The 23772-nt window shown below is 46.2% G+C and overlaps 1 protein-coding gene across 1 annotated transcript in view; it reads right to left on the bottom strand.

The window, feature by feature from the left end:
- Positions 1–3230: 3230 nt before the first annotated feature.
- MED13 (mediator complex subunit 13) overlaps positions 3231–23772 on the bottom strand; it is a 432233-nt gene continuing 411691 nt past the window's right edge. The window contains exon 30 of the mRNA XM_033922821.1: positions 3231–11558. Coding sequence (XP_033778712.1) covers positions 11426–11558 — 133 coding nt within the window. The 3' untranslated portion in view covers positions 3231–11425. The remainder of the gene's footprint in view (positions 11559–23772) is intronic.

Genomic DNA, 23772 nt, shown 5'->3' with positions numbered 1-23772 from the left:
ATGAGGGGGCTGGAAGAACTTCCAGCTTTAGTCCTTATAGCGAGGTAGAAATAATGGCAGAGAGCACAGAGGCTCTGAACAGCCAGTGCACTGTGGACTCTTCCCTTGCTTGACCGTTGCTCTCATACTGAGAACTAGACTCTGCCAGAGAAACAGCATCCTGGGATAATAGTGGCATTGAATTGAACTTTCCATCCTCCCAGTCTGTGTCAGACTGAACCTTCTGGTCCAGTTCTGTCCTCATCTGATTGGGAAGCATGCTGAAGGAATATCCCCTACATCACCGCCTCCATCATGCTGAATGCAGAGGCTCCTGGGAAGAAGGCAGAGTTCAAAAGATGATTGACTGCATTTTTCAAGCAAGATTCAGATGCATAACCCTAGCATTCAGGACCACTAGACACATTGCACTAGAAAAGGAGATTGTAGAGGTGGTAGAAAACAAATACAGTCAAACCTCGGTTTGCGAGTGATTTGCAAGACGAGCAAAACACTCCAGCAATTTGTAACTTGCAAACCGAGCAGTCTTGCAAAACGAGCCAAATTTACCTGCAGCTTAAGTTGATTTTCCAACCCTGCCACCCCACGATCTCGGCGACATGCTCAGAGCTGAAGCGAGGCCTGTTCTGCTTCTCCACCACACCGTTAAACCAAGCCCCGCGTGCGCCCAATGCAAGAGAAGCCAGCAGTGAGCAACAGCCAATCCCGTTCAACCAATCCCCACGGCCAACCCAAGAGAAGCCAGCAGCCAATCCCAAGCGTCTCACCCGATGAGGGTTGAAAGTGGCACTCAATCAGCTCAGGGATCCGGGAAGGGGGCGCCGGACCGACCTACTGTACCTTCGAGCTGGGAAGAAGACTGACTGGGGCCAGTTTGTTCCCCAGCCGCTGGCGGCGAATAGATCCTGCTCTGAAGGAGAGGGAATGCAGGACTGAAACGGTGCGCGAGAGAATGGCTAATAAAGTAAGTAAACAAGGCGATCTGCGCTGCTCCCACACTGCTTTATTGTCCTGTCCTAATTCAACAAAGTAACAATCATATTCAAAAATCCAGACAGGGATGCTCCCTGTTTCGTTTTACTGGAACTGAGTATAATTCTAAGCTGGGGGGTGAAACTGGACGTACCCAGGACAAGCCATTAAAGCAAGAATGAGGAACAATGTAGAACAAATCAACTGAGTTTCCATTATCTCTTATGGGGAAAGTTGCTTTGATATACGAGCATGCTTCTGGAACAAATTATGCTCCTAAACCAAGGTACCACTGTATATCTGGATTTGAGAAAGCATGATACAAGTATGGAAGATCTTGAGAGGGATTTTACAGTTTAGTAGTTATGCAGATGGGCAGGCTGGATAGGCCTTATGGTCTTTATCGGCCATTATTTTCTGTTTCTACAATTTGGATACTTACAACTAATCCAGATTGTATACTAGACCTTGGTCTAATCCAGCCTGCTGAATCTTATGTTATAATAAATATAAATTATATATCTATCTATAATAATAAAACCCTAAGCGTGCATGCGCACTCCTACTTGCGTGTTCCGTGATCAGTAGGACCCTGGCAGGTAGGAGTGTGCATGCGCGCTTAGGGTTCTGTTTTCGTGTAAGGCAGTTTGTCGTCGTGCCCCCCCCCCCGTTGACTCACCGCCCACAAACCTCCCGGCTCTAGCAGCATCCGCAGCACTCTAAACACGCTGCTTCGCGGCCTTCTACTGCCCTGATTTCCTCTGCCGCGTCCCTGATATCATCAGAGACAGAGACATGGCAGAGGAAATCAGGGCAGTAGAAGGCCGCGAAGCAGCGTGTTTAGATTGCTGCGGACGCTGCTGGAGCCGGGAGGTTGTCAGTCGTCTCACGGTGGGAGGGTCAGTGAGGTCGGCTGCACGGCGGCGGTAGTGGCGGGGGGGGAGATGGAAACATCCTGCTCAAGGGTTATATTGCACAGGGGGATGGGAGGGAGGCAGGCAAGCAGGCTGGCTTCGGAGGGTGGGGGTGGGACAAAGTCTGGAAGGCAGTGAGGGGGACATGGGAAGGAGGCACTGGGGCCACTCAGGACATAGGAAGGGGTACTAAGGACATGGGAAGGAGGCACTGACATATGAAGGGGCACTATGGACATAGGATGGGATCTACTCTAGCACCCGTTAATGTAACGGGCTTAAACACATTGAAGAGAAGCAGTTCTAAAGTCTTTCCTAAGTTATTAGTATTCATCAACTGGTCTGTTTACTACTCAATATTCCTAACCTGCCCGATCGGGCCCGGTGTGGGCAGGTCCGATGAATTCACAAAAAAACATATGCAGATGGGGCAATCGGAGGAACGCCCCCCATCTGTCTGCCTGGATCGCTGGTGTGCGATCCGCGCACATGCACAGACTATGTGTAGGTGATCTGCGCATGCCCGTCCGAGCCGGGGCCGTTTTTTGTTTTTTTTTTTACTTTTCTGCACTGCTGAGTGCAGCACCGCTTTAAACCTGCAGGCTCGCACTGCAGGGAAGGCGGCAGAGAGTAGGAGATCGGGGCGAGCAGGCAGGAGACACAGGGCAGAGCAGAGTCGGAAAGATGTTTTTGATTGGTCCCCAGCAGTTGCTTTTCAGGATGAGCGGAAAACCCAGTCAAATCGCGTCCCTGCCTATTTTGCATGCAGTTACCCTCATTTGCATGCGTGGATTGTAATCAAATTGCTACACAGGTTAGTGAATAGTGCAGGAGGGAAATCTGGTCGCAAAGTGCTCGCAAACCGATCGATTTGCTTAGTGAATCTAGCCCTATGTTGGTTCAGAAAATAGTACCTAGGATTATGTTATCTTGTTTACATTTATTTTTTAATATTTATAGGCCACAAATCAATATGTTTTCAATTCTGATTTCTCATTTATCTGAACTTGGTTTATTGTTTATGACAGAGTTTTCTATATGATATTTCTCGGACTATTATTTAGCCTGTTAGTTAGTGAGATGCAGTCTCCATTACAAGTAGATGTACACTATATTAACAGCAACTACTTTAAAATCAGGAAAGGTAGGCATAAACCTAAAAAATGTATATTCATATAATTTTGAGAGCAAAGTGCTTACTCTATGAATGCCTGAGAACCTTTACAAATTAAACTTTCAAAATCTATTACTTTAAATGTCAGATACAAATATGCTTTGAAATTCACCCTGAAACAGAACAATCTGTCACCTGCTATTGTACACTAATGCAATGAGACAACACAATCAAGGATTCATGAATAATTTATTCCATTTGAAATTATTTTTCTTTAAAGTATAAACCTTTTCATTTCTTCCATCACAATTTGTACAACTCAGAGTATATGGCATTCAACAGCAAAAGTATTTGCTGCTATTTTCTTCAGTGAAACTTTAAAATAAAAATAGAACAGTGGCACTTTATATCAGTGCTGAAAAATTCTAATATGAATCTGTTTTCCAGGTCAACAGATCTGATAATGGCATCATAAGCTGCAGTTTTTAAGTTCCTGCAATCCAGTTTAGTTGAAAACTAAAATCCATGCTTGAAAAATGAACCAGAGGCTTATTTCAAAGTCCCAAATTCATTTTCTTGTAAGTGAAATCCTACTCCATTAAAAAGAAAATGGATAAATTCATTTTAATTTGAAGATATACAATATCTTGACTAATCATCAAAACAATTAGAACTGGAAATAAAAGAACAGTATTCCTATTTGGGGCCTAAAACAGACACATACACTATTAAATTTCCAGGAGTAAACTAAACAAAGTAATACAGTTTTATTAACTAAAATATTTTCCCTCAAGATACTTTATGCACATTAGACTGATGCAATGCTAAATGCCTGCAAATGAGGTGGCAACATTTCAAAGCCTCCTTTGGTCTGCTGTTACCTGAAGTAATGTGTAAATGTAACATGGCAGTGTCCAAACAGTATTTCATTAGTTCATGTTATGTTATTAATAAGCAGTTATAAAAAGTAAATGCAAAGCAAAGAAATATTGCAGCACAATGAATCTGTACTACATGGACATGCAAATTCAAATGTAGTATATGAACTATAAAATTTATTAAGGGTTCAAATCAGGCTTTTTCTATATTTGACAGGGCTGAGGTTGAGAGGATTTTAAAACAAATCAGAAAATGTCCATCGTGCATATAGAAAAAGGCCAAGGTACCAAAGTGCAAATATTTTCACAAAAGGGAGTAATGCATGTAAAATACATGCAAAATGTTCAGAAATGCATAAAAAACACAATGCCAGTGTTATAATTTTTATATACTGCACTTTTTTTTTGCAAAAAAATAAAAAAGGCAGCCAGCTATGTACAAAAACTATTATAAGGAGCTGATGCAGCACAAAACTGCTGGCAAGGTAGCATTTCATCTAAAGGCATGTTGCCCAGCTTTTGTGCATGGGTAGCTAACATTTGTGCAAGGCAGCTAAAAAAAACAACTCAAAACCCACAGGAAATCCTGTGGGTCAATGTATCTACCTCAGAGTTTGAGATGGGCACACAAAATTATTGTGTTTACAACAGTTGTGGAGTACATTTGGATTAAAAAGGTTTAAAACTATTGTATTTTGGTGTTCAAGCATGTCATGTAATCCAGTTCATCATGCAAACTAGTCTCTCCAAAAACAGCACAGGGTTTAAAAAGTCAAATTCACATAAGTATTAACTCAAGCTAAATGGACAGAATAGTTTGCAAAACGTTTACAGGAGTCTTGCCTATTTTACAAAAATTCATGATAGATGCACAGTTTTCTAAGTTACAGGAAACCAATACTGTTATGAGTAGTGTGTAGCTATTTTGGCAGCCATTTGTGAAGAACATATTCAGTATTCAGAGCTTGAGCCAGGTTATGAGTGGTAAAGGACAGAAAATGTAGCAATTCACTTATAACTAAAATATTAATTTATTCATTTTCTGGCTCCATTGCTTTCTATTTTAATCTTATTCCTGGGTCTCCTTTATACCCTTATAAAATATCCTTTCTAAAATACAGAGAATGGAAGATTAGGTTCTTACCTCATTAATCTTCTTTGTGTTATAAAACATAGGATTCTGAACTGTAGCTGTTGCTTCCCAGTAGTCGTGAACTTTGCAGAAGGGTGTCACTCAAAACACTCAACTCTTCCCTTCCAGCAGTGTAGAACAGCTTCCCCTTCAGATAGTACCAAAGCAATTGAATTCTACTAAAACAAGAAAAGAGGAGGAGCACAGGGAACCTCCCCTGCAACAAACCATATTTTGTTCTGCTCTGTAACTTGTGACAAAAGAGCAATGATTAACAACAACAACAATAATGCATAACAAAGTAAGCTTAAGAGTAGCTAGGAACCAACCTGCTAAGTGTTACAAGGAAACCAATAAAAACCCTAAAGGATAAAGGGAAGAGGTGCCTTTCTGCACCTTTAAGTTTATCTCTTCTGAAACTTAAATGACGGGAGAAATCATTCCATGATGAACACCAGCAATATCTGAGGCAGAAATCAGGCAAATCAAGGGTCTGCACAGGGTGGGCCATACAGAATCGTATGTCTTATAACAGAAAGAAGATTAACGAGGTAAGAACCTAATCTTCCATTCTGTTGCAAAGACATAGGATTCTGTATTGTAGCTGACGTTACCAAAGCAGTGCCAGATTTCTAGGGAGGAACAGATGAGCCTGCCTGCAGTACCGAGGACCCAAAAGCGGCATCCTCTCAAGCCACCACATCCACTCTGTAGAACCTTGTAAATGTGTTTTGTGATCCTTAAGGGAATGTGAAGATATGCATCCATTAAATCCAAGGAGGCTAGGAATACACCCATGATGACTGAGCAGATCCCTGATTCCGTATGGAGACGAACTCTTAGTGCCTCGTTTATAGACTTAAGGTCCAATATAGGTTTCCAATCTGGAACCTGATTCTTTTTTGGGAACTGTTTCTGTGGCATGTATTTCCAAGAGATGCTGCACCATGGCTTCCTTTTCTGATCAACTTGTTTGGGAAACAATGAACAGATCTGGAGAAGGGTGAAAGAATTCTATCCTATGCCCTTTCCAAATAATGTCCAGAACCCAATGATCTGATGAGTTCTGTTCCCATTTCCTCCAGAAAGCTGATAACTGCCCGCTAATGCGAGGGGGTGAGGCCGTTGACCTGGCATCATTGTAGCTTCTTACTGGCTGAGCCACCATGGGAAACCAAAGATTGTTGGTGCCTGTAGTTACCAAATCTCTGTCTGGTCCCCTGAAAGGGCCTCTGGGAAGAGGAATGTCAGAGGAATAAAAAGTGCCTCTGTTGCTCCTGGCAGAATGTCAAACCCTGCTGTCTGAGAAGGATTTGGGACAGCGATCTGTCATGCTGGCCATAACGTCATCAAAACCTTTGCCGAGAAGCATCTGCCCCTTAAAGGGTAATCTGAGAATGGCCTTAGAAGATGAATCATCCGTCCACTGCCTAATCCAGAGCATCCGGTGGGCAAAGACAGTGTAAGTCAAAACTTTGCTCATGACTCTAATGATGTCATAAAGAGCATCAGCCACATAATCCACTCCTTCAATAATCATGTGGGGAAAGGCCTCCCCCAGCTCCAAAGGACTATGCCATAATCTGGTATGACAGGCCTGTGCCATAAATGAGGCAGCTACTTCTGCTTTGATGCCCCAAACCAGCATTTCAAACTGTCTTTTAAGGACCACTTCCACCTTAAGATCCTGTGTGTCCTTCAGCATCATTGTTCTCTTACTAGGAAGGGAGGTACGCTTAGTCACTTGCATAACTGCAGAATCCACTTTCAACTGTGAAAATAGCTGCTGAAAGTCCAGAGCCATAGGATAAAGCCTAGACATAGTTTTGGCTACCTTTAGAGAGCCTACTGGAGACTCTCATTGATCAAGGAGGTGATGTCCGGATGGGTTGAAAAAAAGGTAGTCTGCGCATTAGTGTAACTCATAAAGGAACACAGAGGTGAAGGGTTATTGGTGATCAAACTTCAACTCAGAGGGTGTCAGAAATGACATGTGAAATGGAAGCAGACTTGAAAAGACCATGCACTGAGGGATCAATAGCTGCCACAGCTTCCTGACCTCCGGTCTCAGAAAGGGACCCCAAATCATCCGGGAATACAGTGGATCCTTGCGACAAAATCATGGGAAGGGGGCTTCCAGTCCTCCCAATTCTGCTCTGACTGGTCAGTGATGCTCGGAGCTGGCATGTTCTGAAGTGAAGAAGCCTGCTTAGGACATGAATCCCCTTATATCAGAAATGGCACCCTCAGAGATGGTGCACCACTTCCCAGGCCTGTTAAGAGGCTTTCCACAGGAGAATGACAAAATCTGAGAATCCCTGGTCAGGTGACCCCAAAAACCCCTGCAGGACCCCTGACTGGGGTGGTAGGACCTCATCCATGCGCTTGTGTTTTGCCCCCTTGTTGCGTGCGACCTCTAGATGGGATCTTTTCCCCAAACACCAGGCTTTTGGGGGTTCTGGTTCTGGAGGACTGGTTCTGGTTCTGGTTCTGGTCCAGTTCTGGAGGACTGGAGAGGCAGAATACGAAGATCCTGCCCTTGCCTCTAGTGTTTCATAACATGTGGGACACAGCTGCTCCTTAGTTGACAAATGTGCACAAAAGTGCTTGATTTAGGGCTAGATTGGCCTGGGGAATGCATTACAAATAATCCTTAGGCAAAACAAGGGGTTCTGAGGCAGAAAAAAAGCACTTGAAAAAAAGATCACTGAAAAATCTGGAGCCTACCTGAAAAATAAAAAAATGGTGAAAAAGGGATTTAGGAGGTGGGGGGGAGGGGAACATAACTAACCCCAGAAAATCTCGAATCAGCCTTTTTTTTATACCCCTCTCCCTCGATTTTCCACATAGGGAATAAAGGGAGTACTCACTGTGACTTCTGGTGCCTATCAGCTTGCAGCAGCCTTCCTGCAGGGAAAGGATTTTTGCCTCAGAAAATGCCAGGAAGAAGTCCACTGCTGGATATGTTCTGGATGCTGGTCAGGCGAACCCTAAGGACTCCGTCTCCTGAAAATCCACGCGACAGGTGGGGGGGGGGGGAAAATTTGCAGCCAGCTCCCCAATACCCAGATGGCTGTTAAACAGGGGCCCGTAGGCTGCGCTCAAACTCCTGATGAATCAGTGGGCGAGCAAGCTCCCAGGGAAACAAACCCAAGCTCCTGATGGGACACAAAGCAGACTTGTTCTACAGGTACTCAGAGATTGGCCTGTGAGCAGACCGACCTTGCAAGTCTGTGACCTTTTCCTGGTGGAGTAAACCCAAAAAGAGAACCTCCAAGCACCGAATCAACGCAGTAAAAAGGAACTAATGGCAAAAATACTCAAAAAGAATAAAAAGAAAAAAGAACAGATCAGAACACACCTTCTCAGTTCACTTGCAGCACAAAAAATTGAAAGGGAACTGTTCTCCTTTGCTGAAGGGGAGGAGTTGAGAGTTTTGAGTGACATCCCTCTGCAAAGATTGCGACTATTAGGAAGCAACAGCTACTGTACAGAATCCTGTGTCTTTACAACAGAATGTACATTATGAAAATGCCATTTTTCAATGTTATGTTGTCACTTGCATGGGATTCTAATTCATCAAAATTCCATATTGCTCATATTCATATATTCAGAAAAAGCAAACTAGTAACACTCAGGAAGAAAATAAAACAGCTGGCTGTTAATGTAAAAACATCGACTAGAAATGATAATAATCAGAGTTGATAATTGTCATTTGTATTTGCAGCTGTTAAATCACTGTTTGGATTACTATAAACCAGATCTTCATATTTTCATGTAAATAAGTAAAAACATTTACAGAAAACTAAATCCAAACTTACTATTTTGTCTAATCAAAATTTGTCTCTATATTGATTTTACTTTAAAATACTATTTGATATCTGATCTTTGATTCTGTAAACTGGTAACAAAAGTGCTCTAGCTTCCTTTAATGCACACTAAATTAACATTTACAAATATCCAAAGTGAATACACATAAGACAGAATTAAATTGCAACTAACTGGGCATAAGCTGAAGTTTGTGTGAGGTGGGGAGGGGATGTTTTGTTTTCATTTTTAAACCTTCATTGTGAGGGTGAAAGGGATAATGAAGAAAAGGAAGTATAAGAAAAAAATATGATATTAGTTAACGGCTCTGGAAAGATGGTCAATGGATCCTACTGAACAGTACACAAAATGCTGGAGCAATTTGGCAATATTGAGAAGAAACAGAAATTCCTAATAATGGAAGTCATACTATTTCAATGCATACACCTGTCTAACCAGCTTTAGTATTAATCTTTAGTAATCTTACTTTTGTTACTGGATGATACTTTGAGGACACTGCCAATCTAGTTTATGAATGCTAAGAAAATAAATTAATCTTAAATTAAAAGTGACATACACCAATCAGAGTTTAAGCAACCCTCAAATTACTGCTAATGGTTAGCTAAGGCTTTTATCGGGGGAGGGGGGAATTAGTTCATGATTTTTCTAAAAACACTACAGTACTTAATAAAAATTAGGAATTCACTGTTAAGCTACAGTGTGTGTATACTGTGATCAAAATAGATATAGATTGGGAACTGGACTGCTGGCTTATTGAGGAATCTTTAAGATATTAAAAGCCTAGTTTAAGTCCCTAGCAAAAGTTAAGCATAGATTAAATAAGAGAAAAGACAGGTTTGCTGTACCCAGCAAAAACATGAGATGCAACATTTGAAACATCCACATTAAAAAATATATATATCTACATTGCCATATAAAATGTGCTGATGGTTTGCTGGAACAATCTAAAAATAAAAAAACAAGCTGGAGTGAGCTTTAATATCAAAATATGCTGACTTTTTCTGATTGCACCAATATTGTTCTGAAGAAATGAATGAAAATCCGGCACCACTTGTACAGTTTCTTTATACAAAAACAAAAATTGCTAATTTTATATATACAATTCCATGAGGTCATGTGATTCCATATGAAACCGATACTTCAGGTAACCAGTTTTGTATTTCCAAAACCTGAACACCAGCAAGCAATACTGAATTGCATGTTATAAACACCAGCTGCTTTCTGTTGCCCAAGTATTGGCAGCAGGTACACAGACAGAGGAGCTGTACAAGATATACTTCCTTATGAACACATACAGGGGAATCCAAATTTTAAGAAAGTCAGGAAAAAATTCCTTCATGAATGGAATCAAATAAGAATAGCACTATTCACTGAGAGAGGGCCTATTTACACCACATTGTTTAAAAATAAAACAAACAAAAACACAGCAATCTCTGAATATCTATTTGTAAAATGGCAAGAGCTGAGCTATAATTTCAAACTTTGTACGAGTTTAATTTTGCCTGCTCTATGCTTTGGTGTTCTACCTGATCAGACACATCCAGGACACCTCTCACATTTTGTAGTAGACATATTTGATTATCCACAAAATTGGGTGATAGCAATTCTTTCCTCATCTCCCACCACGTTTCAGTGTTATGTGACAAGGTCTGAAAAACTAGTCACAGCCCTGAACCAGATTACAAAAATTAAACTGAAGCATTTGTTTATTTTATTCTCACCACAAATAATAGCACTCATATTGCAGTCATGTTGCTCGGTTTGTAAAGGTCTGATATAAAATTCTGTTAAGACCGGTACCTTCTTCCCCCCCCCCCAATTCAATTTATAAACACAGTGAACTTCATTTTACTGTACATATACTCTGCAACTACAGCTTAGCTGTAAATCCCCCACACACAATGGTATGGACATTAACCCCTGCATACCCATTAAACTGTACATCAAGACAATACAAATTCACTGTCCCCCCTTCCCACCCACTCCCTTACAAAAAATAATACTCTAAAAGCAAGCTACTGCAACTTTTAATTAAGACGATTACATATATTTTAGACCAATTGCTTTAAAGCAAGAAGGCAGTATAAACCTTCTAGGAAATTTTTTTTATAAAAGGTTAAGAAATATAAGACAATTTATACATTTAAAAACTTACAATAAATAAGAGATGCAGGCATTTTTGAATATCAATATTAGGTATTATAATCCAATATATCATCTTGATGCTCTGAGGCCATATATTGAAACTCCTTATTGTTCCTTTAGTTCTCTTCTAATCCCCATGCTTTTAATGTTCATTGAGCATGACTGGGTACTATTGGCTCATTACTCTTCACAAATACTGTGATGTTAAAGATTTTTTTTTCTTTTGCTCCATGTTATGATTTTCCTCTGATCAATAATCTTCATTCTCAAAAGCTTGTGTAGTCAATAAAATGTAGCAGGGGAACAGAGCTGAATCCCACTGTTCCCCATGTCAAAACAATATTTGATGAAGTAACAAGAAAAATACCCTATCACAAAAGACTTGCACCAAGAAGGGCCTGCAATGGAAATCCTATCCCCTTCCCATGTTCTCCAATGAATATCACAGCATATTCATGATAAAGTTATATAACTGGGTCAGCACCACAAAATGAATGGGTAGACAGGATCGTCTGTCCTGGGTTGCAGGGTCACAGGTCAGCCAGGAGAGTGCATTGTATTGTTCCAAAACAAACCTACAAAACAAAAATATAGTTAACCTTTAAAATTGTCTTAAATTTAAATATAAAACTACCTCCTTAATTTGCAAGAGATTGCTCCAGGCAATGCACATATTAAAAGTATATATAAAACTAAAGCTTAATAATTTCTAATTTTGCAAAGTAGAATTATTAAAATCTGTAATAATCCGCTATAATAAAATCCTTAGCGCACATGCGCAATTCAAACTCCGTGCTTCATGCTGCACATGCGCAGTGCCTGCCTCAGCTGATTTCCTTCCTTTTGCCCCAATCTCAAGATGCCGGCTGACTTCCTACCTTCTGACTACGCTGCCGGGATGCCTCTTCTTCTCACCCTGGACCAGCAGCAGCGGGGCATTTGCTAGGCCAGCCTATCAAAAGCCCCAAGGCTGCCTGGGCTAGCGGATGCTGGACAGGGGGAGGCAGGGAAGGGAGAAGGGGTACTACTGGACAGGAGGGATGGAGAAGGGCTACTGCTGGACAGGGGGAACAGGGAAGGGGTGCTGCTGGACAGGGGGAGCAGGAAGCAAAGAAAGAAAGGCCTCAGTGCCCCATTGTGCTAAATGTTTACACATCTATTCTAGCAACCATTAATGTAACGGGCTTAAACACTAGTCAGTATATAAAATGGTAATTAAAACTCAGCCAAATAGGTCAGATGTGGATTCCTAATGCCAGTTCCTCACGCTGGCTAGCCCAGCCCATACTGCACTTAAGATAAAGCGGCAACCCCTAAAAGCAGAAATGAGAGGGTTGTATAGATATAATCTATTCTCAGTCATAGGGGATTTCTATGCTATAAATACTTGGATACCCAGGAAAACAAGCATGATTATTTATTGAAATCAAAAGAGGTACAGGCCTTATAATGGAGAATAAACCAAAATATTTCTGTCCCTAAACCACAAAAATCAAAGCCAAATACTAGTTAAAAATGTATTTAGTGTTTGAACTAGTGAGTAACAAGGCTTACATCCCCACTAATATAAAGACAAAACTCAAGAGAGCTGTCATATTGCAGGCAAACAGAATATAGCAAGCATATCATTCTCTTTATGGAGCAGTTTAGTGATTTAGAGATAGTATTTTGCACTATCTGAAGGAGACAGGCTTTGATTTACAAAGCTCATTTCTGTTTTTCAGGCCAAATGGGGGTGCTGAGGATAGCCTAGAGCAGGGGTGTCAAACTCAATCACATTAAGGGGCTGAAATCCAAAACACAGGCTATGTCGCGGGCCAGACCCCGCCCATCTCCGCCCCAGATCCCGCCCCCATAATACTACTAATTGTAACACCATTTTTTCCATTCATTTTTCATATATACACACAATATAATCTTATTAACAACTCATCATTATGTTAACCACAAAATTAAACTACACAAAGCAGACTGTGTGCTTCTCAACATTCATTCCTACCAGAACACAGATAGCCCCTATGCAAATACAGGACCAAAAACTAAAAGTACTAATATATATAAATGAAACCCTAAGATTCAAGACTCTGCATGAAATGCAACCCCAGAGAAAAAGAAACAAATGTATTTCTTCCTGAACAGTGCAAAATATAGACAGCAGATGAAAATTCTCAAAATTGACACAATTCAATCATTAAATTGAAAATAAAATAATTCCCTCTACCTTTGTTGTCTCCCTCCCTCCTTGCTGTGCTATGATGTGCTGTGCTTTAACTAGATGCCTCCCTCCATTGGGTGTCTTGCCTTCTGGCCGGCTCCCTCTTCCTCACTGCTGCATTGTGCACAAATCCACATGCGGTGGCTCCTCACGCATCCCGCGACTCATCCAGAAGCCTTCCCTATGATGTTGCAACATCAGAGAGAAGGCTTCCGGTTCAGGTGCAGGATGTACGTAGGAGCCGCCACCTGTGGCTTTGTGCACTGCGGCAGTGAGGAAGAGGAAGCCAGCCAGAAGATAACACTTGGAGTGGCAATGAAAATGCCATATTGATCGCACTGTGGGCCGCATAAAACAGCCAGGCGGGCCAAATTCAGCCCACAGTCCTTGAGTTTGACACTTGTGGCCTAGAGAATGACACGGTGACAAATTTGTCCCGGCCCTACAGGAATTCAATTTTCCCGTCCCGTCTCTGTGAGTTTTATTGCTATCCCTGTCACTGCCCCATTCTTGTAAGTTTTGCCTTAACCACACATTTCTAATTCTAGAATGCTGTCCGAGTAAGACCTGGGCTTCAGTGTCTCCCTCTTTTGTTTTTAATTTTTAGTTTTATTTTGGTGGTTTTAACTTTATTTTGTTTCTTTCATCTACTTTATAGTTTTATGTTGTTCTGTTCATTTTACTTTTAATTTTTACCCTGGGTGAGTCAGAAAATCACTAAAGTTTGACAGTTATAGAACCTAGAGGCCTTGAACTGTTAATCTTTAGCCAAGGTCTTTTTTACCTGCGGCCTCAATGCCAGTGGGCAGGATTGGAGTTCTTTTGTGGAGTGTCCATATTCCTACATCTGGTAGGGTCGGAGAGTTCCTGAGGTGATGGAGGTCAGCTGTGGGGAGATTGATTTTCAGCTAGAAGGGGTGAGAGTGGTGCACTGTGAGTGTCAATGGAGGAGGCAGCCTGCGAGGGCATCCTACGTGCTAGTGCTCCTGTTAAAAGCCACGGAGTCCAACAACGACAGAGCCGGAGACAGGAGTTACGCAAGCCCCCTACCAATGCAGCATACAGCCAGCAAATCAGCCCTATCAGAGGTGGCTGACTGAAGAGTCCTACTTCTCTCGACCTGCTGCCTTCGGCCCCTCCTGCCTCTGTGAACTTCTTCAGTTATCCTACTTTCGGCTGCTCCTGGACCTGGGCAGTGGTGCCTTCCCTTGCCATCCTGATTGCAGAAGTTGTCCTGCTGTGAAGACCAAGCTGCCTTAATGAGATATTTTAAATTATTTCCCATTATTTTTCTCTCTTTTTATTATACTTGTTTTTGTTATTATTTATTGATTGATTGATCTGTCCAGTTTATGAGAAAATCTTATTAATATTTTATTTATCTATTTATTTTTCCTTACTCTCGGATTCTTTCTCTGCTGTTATTCTCTTCTCTTTCTTTCAATTTGAACTCAAGATTGTCTGCTCTTTTTTTCTTTTATTTGTACAAAGTTCTCATTATTATTATTATTTAATATAATTCAGAATGTAAACCGCTGAGGTTGGTATTTGATATAATTTAGAATGTAAACCGCTGAGGTCTAATATGGTGATGCGGTATAACAAATTATAATAAACATAAACAAGCCTCGAACACTTATGATTTTAAAGTGTTTTGAGGCTTGTGCAGATGAGGACAGAGCTTGCAGGAATGAGGCAGGGGCAGGAAAGAACTCACAGGGTCGGGATGGGAAAAAATTTGTCCCCGTGTCATTCTCTAACTCAGCCCTGGCAGGGAAAAGTTTCTGCTAGAAGGTGACAAACCTGTTTCTTTGGTTTCAGCCGAAACCAAACATGCAACTGAAATTTACTGCTTGGTTTTGGCCAAAGACCAGCCTGACCCAGTCTAGCCGCCATCCCATCTCTGAAAGAAAATAGCTCCCACTACCCGCCTTCTGGACTCATCCAGGCCTATCACCGCTCTAGTGGTCTCCACAGTCAAAATGGCTCTTGTGACTTCCTGCAACAGATTAACAAGATTGCTGCTGGAGGTCTGGCAGCATTTTTAGGATTGAAGTCGGCACAGGTAGGAATGACTGGCACGGGCAGAAGCAATCTCAAATTGACTGCTGCAACCTTAGGAAACCTCAGCTGGAAGTCACAGCAACCATATTGACTGTGGAGACAGAATTGGGCAAGAGCGATTGGGAATTGTTCATACCCGAGTGGAATCGAACTCCCAAGTATTCCAAGTCCTGCATCAGCTCAAGGTGACTCTTTCAAAAGCCGATCACTCAGCCCAGGTGCTGAAGCAGTTGGACAACCTAGCAAACCACCTGATGCCCCTCGGACTCCGACAGAACCCTGATCAATCAGTTGTCCAGATACGGGTGGACTAGGACTCCTTGGATCTGCAGGTAAGCGCCACTAGCTCCGTCACCTTGGTGAAGGTCCAGGATGCAGTTGCCAACCCGAAGGGCAGCGCTGCAAACTGGTAATGCTTCTGCAGGATATGGAATCTCAAGTACCTCCTGTGTTCCAGAGAGAGAGGAATATGGTGATACGCCTCCGTCAAATTCAGTGAAGCTAATAATTCTCCCAGAGCCACGGAGGCGATCACCAAAAGCACAGTTTCCATCCGGAAACAAGGAACTCTCAGGGCCACATTGATCGCTTTCAAGTCCAGGATCGGCCTCCAGTCTTCAGAACCTCTTTTTCACACAATCACATATAGACGATATATATAGACGTATATAGACGATCTGCCAGAGCCCGAGTCATGCTCCAGATTGGGCTCTATGGCCATAATGTCCAGCAATCTTTGGACTGTGGCCTCCACCTGCCTTTTATGGCCTCCCTGCAAGGGACTCCAGAAAAAAACTCTGCGAGGGGACGATAAAACTTGAACTTGCAGCCATCTTGAAGAACCTCCAGAACCAAACTGTCCATGGTGATAGCCTTCCACTCTGCCAGAAAAGCTGAAAGCCACCCCCTTGATCTGCGATGAGCAGCCAGAGGCCTGGCATTAGAACTGTTTCTGAGAGGCTGCAGTCAGATGGGCTCCCTCTCAATAGCTAGAACCAGGAGCCACTGAACCTCTGACTGATTGAGAAGAATGCTTCCCTAAGGAGCCCCTACAGTACTGACAGGAACATCTGAAGGGGCAAAAATTAGGGTGCCCTGATCCCCTAGGGCAGGGGTAAGCAATTCTGGTCCTCAAGAGCCACAGGCAGGTCAGGTTTTCAGGATATCCACAATAAATATGCAAGAGATGGATTTGCATGCACTTCCTCCTTGAGAAACAAATCTATCTCATATACTGTATATTCATTGTGGATATCCTAAAAACCTGGCCTGCCTATGACTCTCAAGGACCAGAATTGCTTACCTCTGCCCTAGAGGATCGAGGCCTATTATTTGGCAAGGACTTAGGTCTATGGTGCACACTAGCCATAAGGTTGTCCAAACCTTTGCCAAACAGCAATTGCCCTGTGAAAGGCAATCTGCTCAGGGTCGCCTTAGATGATGAGTCACCAGACCACTGATGGATCCACAACATCTTACATGCCAAAAAAGAATAGGCCAATAGCTTGCTAAACACTCTGAAAATGTCATACAAGGCATCCACCATGTAATCCACCCTGAGATCAGAATGGTGAGATCCCAGATCACGATAGTGTCAGGATCATGGCGGTGTTTCAAATGACAAGCTGGCCACAAAAGAGGAAGTCACCAAGTCAAAGAGGAGCTTGAGGATAAAGTCCACTCTGTGGTCCTGGGCATCCTTCATCACTAACCTACCATCACTGGGAAGAGAAGTACGCTTAGTAACTTGTGCCACCGGGTAGGGCCTGGACATGGTTCCGGTGCATTTCAAGGGACCCTCAGGCACCTCCCAAATGCCCATGGGCATCTTGACTATGTCCAGATGATCAGGGAAGGTGGCAGATTGCAGTTTTTTGTTACTCATAAGAAAGCATGTTGAAGAAGCAGACTGATCAACCTTCAACTTTAAATCCTGGATGGACCCAGATATCAAATCAACCAGGTTTGCAGGTTTGAAAAATCTCCACACTATGAGATCCTTACCCAGATCCAGGAACCCATCCAGATCCGGATCCTGGAGATCCGCGAGCATTGTAACATCTCCCTCAATAGTAGTGCCAGTCTGCGTGAGTAAAGGGATAGTCAGAGCATCCAGGTTATCCACAGGATCCTCTGGTGCCACAGCTTGGGACACCTCAGGGAGAATGGGCTTGACACCCATGTCCTGGGAAAGGGAGGACCCCCGTAGCAGAGAGGATGCCTAAGGAAACCCAGAAGGTGCCTTTTCTTTTGCCAAATAAGCTTGATACATCATGTTAATAAATTCTGGGGAAAATAACTCATCACTTGGGACAGGAGCTGGCTCCTGTGGATCCTTCTTAGAACTTTGGAGGACTTGTGAACTTTGGATGACGAATCACGGCTGTGTTTCAATGGGGCCACAAGGGTAATATCCACAGGGACCCCTTTTGACTTTTTCGGGAGCTCTTGGCCAGAAAGAACAGCAGGACTCCCTTCACAGGTTGAGGAAATTTGGACCAATAAGATTTCGCTCCCTCCCATACCAAAGCACTCGTAGAACATGGGCACTTGCCGGACAGCCATCCACCAAAAATGGGGCATGAATCCAAAGAATCCTGCCCTAGGGAGTCAATCAGTAGTTTTCTTTCAAAAACGAAGCTTGTAGAGGCCAAAAATAACTTTAAATTAAAATTGAGAAAATCCACAATGACCACCGTGGGTGTAATTTACAAAAACAAAAAAAAGACTCCGGATAAAGAAAGCACAGAAACCACTAGAACACAGCGATTTCGGGATTTTAAGAGGGGGGTATTAGGGCTCACTTCCAAACTGCCCAAAAAGCACAGTTACTTACCGTAACAGGTGTTATCCAGGGACAGCAGGCATATATTCTCACATGTGGGTGGGGGTGACGTCATCTACGGAGCCCCGGCGCGGACAGCTTTTCAAGCAAACTTGATTAAAGTTTCAAGTTTGCACACTGCACCACGCATGTGCGTGCCTTCTCGCCCACTAGAGGGCGCATCCCACCTCGTGGTCCTCAGTTCCATAACTAGCAAGGAAGCCATCCCCGGGGAGGCGGGCGGGTTGTGAGAATATATGCCTGCTGTCCCTGGATAACACCTGTTACGGTAAGTAACTGTGCTTTATCCCAGGACAAGCAGGCATGATATTCTCACATGTGGGTGACCTCCAAGCTAACCAAAAAGGGGCAGGTGGGAGGATGGCAATTTAGGAAAACATATTTTGCAAAACTGACTGGCCAAACCGGCCGTCACTCCTGGATAAAGTGTCCAGACAGTAATGAGAGGTGAATGTATGAACCGAAGACCAAGTGGCAGCCTTACATATGTCCTCCATCGGGGTGGATCGGAGGAAAGCTATCGAAGCTGCCATCGCTCGGACCTTGTGCCCCGTGACTCGACCCGGGGGAGGAAGGCCAGCCTGAGCGTAGCAAAAGGAAATGCAAGCGGCCAACCAGTTAGACAGAGTGCGCTTGGAAACTGGATGCCCTAATCGATTGGGATCGAAGGACAAAAACAATTGAGGAACCTTCCGATGAGGCCTGGTGCGTTGAAGATAATATGCCAACGCCCTCTTACAGTCAAGCGTGTGAAGCGCCGTCTCGCCAGGATGGGAGTGGGGCTTCGGGAAGAACACAGGAAGGACGATGGACTGATTGAGGTGGAAGTCCGAAACAACTTTAGGTAAAAACTTAGGATGGGTGCGGAGGACCACCTTGTCGTGATGAAAGACAGTGAAAGGAGGGTCCGCAACCAAGGCTTGCAACTCCCCAATCCGCCTGGCGGAGGTGAGGGCAATTAGAAACACCGCCTTCCAAGTCAGAAATTTCAAGAGGGACTTGTTGAGTGGCTCAAACGGGGGTTTCATCAGTTGAGCCAGAACCACATTCAAATTCCACACGACAGACGGAGGCTTAAGAGGGGGACAAATCCTGAGTAACCCTTTCATGAAGCGTGTCACCAAGGGATGGAGTGACAGAGGGCGTCCCTCCAGAGGTTGGTGGAAAGCAGAAATCGCACTGAGGTGAACCCGCACCGAAGTGGTTTTCAAGCCGGAGCGCGACAAATGAAACAAATATTCTAAAACCGAGGATACCGGAACTGATACCGGATCCAGGTGAAAAGACGAGCACCAGGTGGAAAACCTGGTCCATTTCTGCGCATAGCAAAGCCTCGTCGAGATCTTGCGGGAGGCTTCCAACACCTCCTTCACCGATTGAGACAGGTCCGGAGGAGTCAGGGAACAAGAAACCAGGCTGTCAGGTGCAATGACTGCAGATTGGGATGTAACATGGATCCTTGACTCTGAGACAGCAGAGAAGGAGAGACAGGCAGGGGAAGAGGCTCCCTGGCACTGAGTTGGAGCAGCAGGGAGAACCAGTGCTGACGCGGCCACCGAGGTGCTATGAGAATCATCGTGGCCGTGGACGATTTTAGGTGTACCAGCGTTCGCATGATCAGAGGGAACGGAGGGAATGCGTACAGGAACCTCCCTTCCCAGTCGAGTAGGAAGGCATCCGCTTCCAGACGGTCCTGCGAGTACATCCGAGAACAATATAGTGGTAGTTTGCGTGTCTCCGGAGAGGCAAACAGATCCACCTGTGGCGTTCCCCAGCGAGCGAAAACCTCGCGTAGAACTGCTGAGTGTAGAGTCCACTCGTGCGGTTGCAGAAGTCGACTGAGTTTGTCCGCCAGGCAATTCCGTTCTCCTTGGATGTAGACCGCCCGGAGGAAGATGTTCCGGGAGGCCGCCCACTCCCAGAGGCGAAGAGCTTCGGAGCAGAGGGGCCATGACCCCGTTCCTCCCTGCTTGTTCACATAATACATTGCCACCTGATTGTCCGTGCGGACGAGGACCACCTGGTCCTGCAATATGTGAACGAAGGCTCGAAGTGCTAGGAAGATGGCCCGCAGCTCTAGCACGTTGATGTGACACTGACGGTCTTCTGCCGACCACAGGCCCTGCGTGCGAAGACCGTCGAGGTGGGCTCCCCACGCGTACTCCGAGGAGTCCGTGGTCAGGACCTTGCGAAAAGGCGGAGTGCGGAATAATAGCCCCATGGACAGATTTGAAGAGTCTGTCCACCAACGCAGCGATTTCCGCAAGGGCGGAGTCACCGAAATGAGGCGAGACACAGGGTCGCACTCCTGACGCCACTGGGACGCGAGGGTCCACTGAGGGATCCTCAGATGTAGCCTCGCAAACGGCGTGACATGTACCGTCGAGGCCATATGGCCCAGCAGCATCATCATGCGCTTGGCCGACACCTTCGACAGTTGAGAGACCTGGTGGCTCATCCGTACCAGGGCTTCCAACCGCTGGGTCGGCAGGTAGGAGCGTAGGCGCACCGTGTCCAGCACCGCACCTATGAATTGAAGAGACTGCGACGGTCTCAACTGAGACTTTGGAAAGTTTATCTCGAACCCGAGAGTTTGCAGGAAGGCAATAGACTGTCGGGTCGCTGAGATAACCCCCTCCCTGGTCGGGGCTTTGATGAGCCAATCGTCCAGGTAAGGGAACACGTGAAGTCCACGCGACCTGAGGGCTGCTGCAACCACCACCATGCACTTCGTGAATACTCGTGGGGACGCGGCCAGGCCGAAGGGCAGTACCCTGTACTGGAGGTGGAGGTCCCCCACCTGGAATCGTAAGAATCTTCGACAGGCGGGGTGCACCGGAACATGGGTGTATGCTTCCTTCAGGTCGAGGGAGCACATCCAGTCCCCTTCCTCCAAGAGGGGATACAGAACCGGGAGAGATAGCATTCGAAACTTCTCCCGGGCCAGGAATTTGTTGAGCTTCCTGAGGTCCAGTATGGGGCGCAGGTCCCCGGTCTTTTTTGGGACCAAGAAGTAGCGGGAGTAAAACCCCGTACCCCACTGGTCCTTGGGGACCGGCTCGACCGCCCGAAGCTTCAAGAGGGCTTTGGCTTCGGTTATAAGGGTCGGTAGCTGCGAACGGTTGCAGGGGACTAAACTTGGGGGACTGTCCGGCGGCGAGGACACAAAGTTGAGCGAGTAGCCCTCGGAGACGATCCGGAGCACCCAAGCGTCTGAGGTAATCCCGGTCCATGCCTCCCGGAAGGACCGAAGACGGCCCCCGATAGGAAGGGGTTCTTGTGAAAGTGCGGAGGGGAACCCGCCCCATCCGCTCAGCCCGTCAAAAGGAAGGCGCTGGCTTAGAAGGGCCCTGCGCCGGGGCTTGGGGTTGTCCCCCTCTGCCTCGCTGAGACGGACGTCTCGGAGGCGGTCTCGAGAAAGCCGGGGTCGACTTCTGAGGGTATCGGCGCGGCGGAGGCCGAAAGGGTTTCTGCGGCGGGGGCCTAGGTTTGGGGCGGACCAGGGATGCTAGAGAGCGCTCCTGTTCCGACAAGCGCTTGGTCGCCGCGTCCAATGACTCGTCGAATAACTCGGACCCCACACAAGGCAAGTCTGCCAGGCGTTCCTGCAGGTTTGGGTCCATGTCGAGGGTGCGAAGCCAGGCCAAGCGGCGCATGGCCACCGCGAGGGCCGACACCCTCGAAACCAGCTCAAAGGCGTCGTACACTGCATGGAATAGGTACAACCGCAATTGAGACAGGTTGGACATAAACTTGTCGAATCCTGCTCTTTGGGAGTCCGGTAACGAGTTTCGATATTGAGGAAGGTCCTTCACCATACCACGCAAAAAGGAGGAAAAGGTGAAGGCGTAATTTAGAACCCTGGTGGCCATCAGGGAATTTGAATAGAGGCGACGGCCAAACTTGTCCAGGGTCCGCCCCTCCCTGCCTGGTGGAACCGCCGCAGAAACCCGTGAGGGCTGAGATTTTTTAAGAGCAGACTCCACCAGAAGAGACTGGTGTGAGAGCTGCGCCTTATCGAACCCTTTAGGGGGAATCGTCCTATACTTCGATTCCATTTTTGAAGGCACAGACGTGACTGTAAGAGGGTTTGACAAGTTCTTCAGCCAGGTTTGCAGAAGGACACTGTTGAGAGGTAGTCTAGGCACCTCCCTAGGAAGAGTGGGGAGGTCCTGTTCCTCCAAAAATTCTTTGGAATACCGAGAGCCTACCATCAGGTCAATCCCCAGGGCTTGGGCCATGTCCTGAACGAAGGATGAAAATGAGGACGGCCTAGCCTGGGGAGAGGGGGTTCTCGACCGCCCCACCGAGGAGAGGGGGGAGGCCTCATGGGAATAATGAGGGTCCCTAACCGATCCCGAATCCCAGGATCCGCTCTCGAGGGCCCTCGAGGGGGAAGGGGAAGTTATCCTCCTCGCAGAACCCTTGGGTGAGGACCCCGGGGTTCGTGGGACACTCTCCCGTTTCCTCGGCGAGGCGGCCCGGGAAGACTTCCCATGGGGTGAGCGGAGGAGCCTCGGGTTGTCGAGGCGCAACTCCGACACCTGCAGCGCCTCGCCCCCGAACGACGAGGAACGGTCGCGCCGAGGCGAGCCTCGGGGCCGCTTAGACTTCCTCGATCGACGCCCCGTCCGAGGTCGCGTCGAGGGCGAGGCGTGTCTGGAAGACCCGGAGGAAGAGGAGGAAAGACGGCGCACTCTGCGCAACTTTTCCTTGGGCCTTACACTCCGCTCAGGGGGTTCCCCCGAGGTCGAGGTCCGGGGCGGGGCCGAGACCGAGGTGAACGGGGCCACCGTACCCGAGACCGAGGTCGCCGAGGTCGGGGCTCCCGAGGGAGCCCAGGCCGGGGCCTCCGAGACCGAAGGCGTCCCGGCCGAGGTCGAGGCCGCCGGAACCGCAGCACGCTGCAACACTTCCAGGGCTCCCGACAGCTCCGATGAGATCAGAGCTCGGAGGAGATCCTGGAAGGCCGGAATCCCCACGAAGGTGGGGAGTTCCGAGTCCGGGGCACACTCCCTGGAGGGCGACCTCGGTTTCGAGTATTCCCTCGGGGTGTGCGGAGTCGAGGTCCGATGCGGGGCCGGGGTCGACCCACCCGCCTTGGCCTGACTCGAGGATGGCTTCTTGCTTCACTGACGAGGCCTTCGAGGAAGAGGGCCGAGGCGAGGCCGAGGCCCCCGAGGACGCCGAGGCCGAGGTCAAGGCCGGGGCCGAAGCCGAGGCCGACGTCGAGGCCTTAGGCGGTGCGTCGACGGCGAACAATTCGGCCATTCTTGCCTTACGGCGACGGAGGGCCCTGTTTTGGAAGGTAGCACAGCGATCACACGAGTCTGTCGGATGTTCGGGCCCAAGACAGACGATGCACCACCGGTGAGGGTCAGTGATGGAAAGCAACCTCTCGCACCGGCTGCACTTTTTGAATCCCGTAACAGGACGGGACATCCACGAAGAAAAAGAAGAAGGCCGGGAACGTACCGACGTCCCGCGGCCACGGATTCCGGGAGCCCCCGGAGTCCGATGAAAAACGAAAGACCTTTTTTTTTTTTTTTTTTTTTTGAAGAGAAACGAAAAGAAAGAAACAGCACCGCGAACTAATTCGAAGGAAAACAAACTAAACGCGGCAGCTAGAAGGCAAAAACACTGGAGCTCAGATCCACAGGGCTTT

This window comes from Geotrypetes seraphini, chromosome 15 (genome assembly GCF_902459505.1).
Source record: "Geotrypetes seraphini chromosome 15, aGeoSer1.1, whole genome shotgun sequence".
Lineage (NCBI taxonomy): Eukaryota > Metazoa > Chordata > Amphibia > Gymnophiona > Dermophiidae > Geotrypetes > Geotrypetes seraphini.
The sequence above is the reverse complement of the archived record's forward strand: the minus strand, read 5'-3'. Positions and strand labels throughout refer to the sequence as shown.